At 36.6% G+C, this 6000-nt stretch overlaps 1 protein-coding gene across 6 annotated transcripts in view; it reads left to right on the forward strand.

The window, feature by feature from the left end:
- The window catches only part of CAPRIN1 (cell cycle associated protein 1), a 40896-nt gene extending 34896 nt beyond the window's left edge, over positions 1–6000 (forward strand). For 5 of the 6 annotated variants that reach the window (XM_063117408.1, XM_063117406.1, XM_063117405.1 and 2 more), the window contains 6 exons: positions 481–630; positions 823–976; positions 1523–1717; positions 2512–2612; positions 3411–3474; positions 4802–6000. In XM_063117408.1, coding sequence (XP_062973478.1) covers positions 481–630; positions 823–976; positions 1523–1717; positions 2512–2612; positions 3411–3474; positions 4802–4866 — 729 coding nt within the window. In that variant the 3' untranslated portion in view covers positions 4867–6000. The remainder of the gene's footprint in view (positions 1–480; positions 631–822; positions 977–1522; positions 1718–2511; positions 2613–3410; positions 3475–4801) is intronic. The other variant, XM_063117411.1, reaches the window with a different exon arrangement.

A 6000-nucleotide genomic window follows, 5' to 3' on the forward strand; every position in this document is an offset into this window, starting at 1 on the left:
AAGTGCTGCATTCCTGCATATATGGATAATGAGAGTGGCCCGCTTACAAACTTGGAAATCACTTTGATTTTAGCCAACAGGATTTTTTTGGCCAATTTTCTAACTTGTGGGGTTTTTTTAATCCTGTTTGTTTCTTTTAATATTAGACATCCCTTTTACTAGCAGTTGCTTTAGTGTCTGTACATCTCATGAGAGGTTGAGGACACACAATCAATACTTTCTTGATAGGGAGGAGGAACATTGCAGATTCAGTGTGATCAGCACAAAAACTTATTTTCCACATTTATTTCAGGCATAAAGGTAGTGCTGAGGAGAGCATTGGGGTCCTTCTCCCCAATTATATAGAGCATGATATTGATTGTTAGGTAAATGGGGATCAGATAGCTTACCTTTACACTTGATGAACAGTACCTGTTTCATAATGAAATATCACATGTTGGTTCCTGACTTGCTAACATCAGATTGAATTTTGTTTGTCAGGCTTCAATAACCTTAAATGCAGATCAGACACCAACATCATCACCCCTTCCAGCTGCATCCCAGCCTCAGGTATTTCAGCCTGCCTCTAGCAAACCTTTGCATAGCAGCGGAATCAATGTTAATGCAGCTCCATTCCAGTCCATGCAGACAGTAAGTACCAAATGAACGTCGATCATTTATCATAGATGGCAAAATGTTTGTACATCAGTATTTTGATAAAGTAATACTTAATTGTGCCATGAATACTTGTCTATGGAACTTTGCATGAATTCCACAACAGTATTTTGTAACGATTTAAGGAAAATACTGACTGTATTTGGGTCCTATTTACTTCTCATATAGGTATTTAACATGAATGCACCTGTTCCTCCCGTCAATGAGCCAGAAACCCTAAAGCAACAAAATCAGTACCAGACCAGTTACAGCCAGACTTTCTCCAATCAGCCTCACCAAGTAGAGCAATCAGAACTTCAGCAAGAACAGCAGCTCCAGACAGGTAAATTGTGGAAGATGGAACCTAAATGTTTCATTTGAAAAACAAGCTTTCAAGAGATGTAGACTGCAAATAACAATAAATCCTGGCTAACATTGTTTAAATAACATTGGGCATTTATAGTGAGAAAAAGCAATTTTACAGTATTTGTGGGGCTTACAAAGGGGGAATGTGTTGGGGAATATAGTTAATCACTTAATGTTGGTGCCTTTATGTACCATATATATAAAAAAATCCATCTCCGTACTTGAAGAGAAACATAATTAACAGAAATACCAGCAAATTAAATCAAGTGCGGTTATACTGAAACCCAGTGTAAATCATGCAGACATCTAGGGAACATTTTACATGTTCAGGGAATTCAGACTGCCATGTTGGATTTAATTCTGCAAACAATCTTTCTTTAGGTAGGTAAACATTTACTGTCCTACTTGGTGGCTCTTAAGCAGAGTGCATTGGTGAGTTAGCTTGATATTATTTGAGTCTTTAGGAAACTTGGAGTATAAGTTCAAACTTTTTGTACTCTCTTTGTTTTTGTTTTCATTTTAGTGGTTGGCACCTACCATGGTTCCCCGGACCAGTCCCATCAAGTGGCAGGTAACCACCAGCAGCCTCCACAACAGAATACTGGGTTCCCACGTAACAATCAGCCTTATTATAACAGCCGGGGAGTGTCTCGTGGTGGATCACGCGGCACTCGAGGCTTAATGAATGGATACAGGGGACCAGCCAATGGGTTTAGAGGTAAAAACTTAAAAACCTTTTAAGACTAATTCTGAATGTTTTTCAGAAATGCAGAATGTTCAGGAGCTTAAGCATTATAGTGGCATGCTTTAATTTTTTAATGAACTAATGTGCTGAAGAGTTGTCTAAGCTTGCTGCATTCGCTCTGCTAAAGTGTTAGTGAATAAACAACTATGAGAAGAAACTAACATTGCAGTTGTTTCAGTGGAGATTTAACATAATGTAACATGAAACTGACACCCTCGTTTGTAACCAACTAAATGGCTAATACTTTTTTCAGGGTTTATTGCTTCTTTGGCTTACAAAATGAAGTTTTTAATTTATTCACAAACTGACATGTGGGGGTTTCTATATCTTGGTTCCTGCATTAATTAAATCACTTAAAATAATTATGTATAAATATCTATTGTACATAATATGAAATCTTGAGCGATACGGGAAATGCTAAATGGTGTGCAGGAGTCCACTTCTTTCATCTCAGAGTTTAGTGTGGCGCAGATAATAAGTTTACTACTTTGCCATCCGTGTATTGCATCATGCAGGTCTAGCATATTCCCATTGGTGAGGAATGTTGCCATTGTTACCATCTATATAAAACACTAGCAGGAGTCAACATGTTCTCCCCCACCACCCAACCCCAGTATAGCTTTCTCAGTCTGTAAGATGGCGTATGGCTTGCTTTTTCTGATTCAAAATACTTCTTTTTCTTAACTTGAATATTCCCGCATATTTCTGAATATGTATATTTTCCATAAGGTAATACTTTTCAATAAGGTTTTTATCCTGATTTTTAGGAGGGTATGATGGCTACCGCCCTTCATTTTCCAACACTCCAAATAGTGGTTACACACAGGCACAATTTAATGCTCCTCGGGACTATTCCAACTACCAGCGGGTAAGTTGATTGAACTGTGAAAAGGCTTCCCTAATTTATATGAAATCAATTTCAGATGTGTTTTTTTATAACAACATGGAATATCTTTTATAAAAAAAGTAATTGCATAAAGGCTTAATATTCTGATTCAACTTAAAAGTTAACAATTTTCCCACTGGGTGAAAATTGGCCAGAGGCTTAATATTTTCTCCTTCCTAATCTTCATTATTAGACTGCAGTCATATGTTATCATATTTCCAATGAATTTGTGTCGTTGAGTGCCTTTCAGGTGTATAGTTGAGTGCCTTTTGAGGGTCATACAAAATAAAGCAGTGGTTTCTACATATTCTGGAATTCCCTAGGTACAAAGAAGTATAGATAATTGTATACTTGTGGTTTTATCCTGGTTGTGCTTTTTATATTGTGTTTTGTATTTGTGTTTTTAGACTGTTGGTTGTTTTATTATGCTTTTCATGGTTTTAATTTTTGTGAACTGCCCAGAGAGCTTTGGCTATTGGGCGGTATAAAAATGTAATAAATAAATAAATAAAAATAAATAAATAAAAATAAATAAGTTAAGATTTTTTTACAAATGTCCCAAACTACTTGAGTAGAACCTTTCAGCTTACAGAATGCTGATTTTAGTTGAGCCAAGAGAGAAAGAAGAGTTGCGCAATTGAGACATTAAAGTGGGGTTGAAACACTGCATATGACCATTTTGATCCTGCCCAAAAAATACATTCTGAAATATTGAATTGTCAGACATTTGAAACCTAACTTGAAATGTTACACTAGTGTTTGGTCTTCTTCAAATTCCAGGATGGATATCAACAGAATTTCAAGCGTGGCTCTGGACAAAGTGGTCCTCGGGGTGCCCCTCGAGGTAATATTCAAGTGGCAAATCTCTGATTTGAATGTGTATAACGATCCTGTTCAGTTGTAGACTCCCAGATATTTCAGCTCAGATGTGTTTAACTGTTATAGACATTTGTTGAAAATTGTTCATGAACTCTTAGCCTTATATTTAAGGCTTCTAGGTTGCTCTGTAAGTTTAACCAGTGGTGAGGTGTGTAATTTTGCTTTTAAAGAAAGTTTGCCAGGGCCCTTAACCTTTTGTGTCTACACTTTGTTTCTTGCTATTGTTTGAATTTCAATGAAGAACTTGCAGGATTTGTAGCTTATGTAGAAATTCTGTTTTCAGCTATATATATATAGCTGAAAATTATACATATTTTATATATAAATAGAATCTGTTGAAGTATTCCTATTCAATTTCTTTCATAAGTCGTTCATGCATTTAGGACTTTTATGCTTTTCTGCATTATATACATGAGTACAAGGCACACAAGAGGGACCTGATGGTGCTATGGGAGGCACACACGTCTTCCAGACTCTACAGTGTTCCCTTATGCTATGCATGTATGTGTAAGTGGGGCAGGGAAGGACTGTTCTTCATAGAATCATAAAGTTGGAAGGGTCCTATAAGGCCATCTAGTCCAACCCCCTGCTCAATGCAGGAATCCACATTAACGCATATCTGACAGATGGCTGTCCAACTGTTTTTTGAATGCCTCTAGTGTGGGAGAACCCACAAACTCCGTAGGTAAATGGTTCCACTGGAAGGATGCTACGCAAGGCATGGTGCCAGCATTTATGTGGATTAAAGCCAATACTATTTTGGTGGACCACCTAAAAACTAATGTAGGGATTTTTATGAGACAGCTACATCCTGGGTTTATCTTCTCCAAGTTTGGTTGTAAATACTTTTAGAGAATATATTGAACAGAAAGAAATTACAGGAATTTTAATAATGGTTTTATATAACTTAAATACTGAAACACTGCTGGAAGTTGTTCTAATATAATTATCCCCTTTTATTCTCTGCGAAAATGCATACTAGAACTGTATACATTTCAAAAGTATTTAGCAATGTCTTTGAATGCATAGCCTGTAAGACTTATTGATAGTAAATGGCAGGCATTTGGTACAAGTGTAAGACTTAGGACTGATGCAAGTTGTTTTGTTGTTGTCTGCATTCCAAGTCTGTCGTCCCCTGGTAAGTGAACAGAGTATCAAACCTTTTACTGTTTCTAGGCATTAGACAAAAATATTAGGAGAGCAGACTAGACACACATACGCACACACAACCATTCTGAATATAAGAGTATCTCACTTGATCTAAAAATAACATGGTATATTTTATTTTTTAGGTCGTGGAGGGCCTCCAAGACCCAACAGAGGGATGCCTCAAATGAATGCTCAGCAAGTGAATTAATCTAATTCACAGGATTTACATTTAAAACGCCAAAAACACACTGGCCAGTGTACCATACATGTTACCAGAAGAGTTCTCTTTGTTCTCCTTTATAGGAAGTTCATAGTAAAGGGATTATTTTCATTGCCCATAAAGACAAGACTACAGTTGTCAGCTTTATATTACCTGGATATGGAAAGAAACGACGTTTACTCTGCATGTTCTATCCTAAGCGTCATCTTGAGCCTTGCACATGAGATCCAGAATTTTTACCCTTGCTCTGATTAAAAGCGAAAATGGCAGCTCATGGTGATGAAAATCTCCATAGTTAATTGAACAGGCAGAAATAATCTTGACTGACTCCATTGACGTTATATAGTGTTGCAGCAAATTTGGATATAAATCTGTAAATCCCTACGTGTTTTACTCAGACAATTGGTATATTTAAACTTTTACATAAAAGGAAGATGGAAGAAGCGAAGTGTGGTTTAACAGAGCAACTACATTTCAGCTTTTTCTGTTAGACTGAAGCACTGAACATTTACAATGCCTATACCCCTAACTAGTTAATAAGCTGATGGACAGCTTAGGCATGCCCTTCGTCACAGCACTTTCCTATTAGGCTGATTTGCTGTGGCAAAGGGATGCATTAATTGTTTTGTGTAACTGTTAATATAATTGTGTAAACCCAAAATTAGACTTTGATTGGCACTTTAAATTTTTCTTTTAAGAAATAGAAGATGTAATCTGGATGGCCACCTGTGTTTTAATGTGAAGTGTTAAAGAGTTCTCTCCTGAACACATTTCCTGGATAACAATGACATTTAATAAGGATCGGTATTCTTTATCTTTCCTTATGACTTGCACATTGTCTGTCAACTAATACTTGATCTTGCTGTATTACCACCTAAATAACTGATGCCGGTACTGATGGATTTTAATGGATATTCATAATACTTCTGGTCACATGTTTTCTCTTCTGCAGCCTAAAGGTTTTAAGAAATCTCAAATCCCCGCTGCTGCTGCTGCCCTGTTAAATTGCTCTCTTTTGAAAAGCACCAGTATGTGTTTGGATTGGTTTCCCCTTTTAAGGGAAATTACAGCCAGCAGTTACAGATATAAGCAAGATAATAAAACATGTTTATAAAAAATATA

Source organism: Elgaria multicarinata, chromosome 2 (genome assembly GCF_023053635.1).
Source record: "Elgaria multicarinata webbii isolate HBS135686 ecotype San Diego chromosome 2, rElgMul1.1.pri, whole genome shotgun sequence".
Lineage (NCBI taxonomy): Eukaryota > Metazoa > Chordata > Lepidosauria > Squamata > Anguidae > Elgaria > Elgaria multicarinata.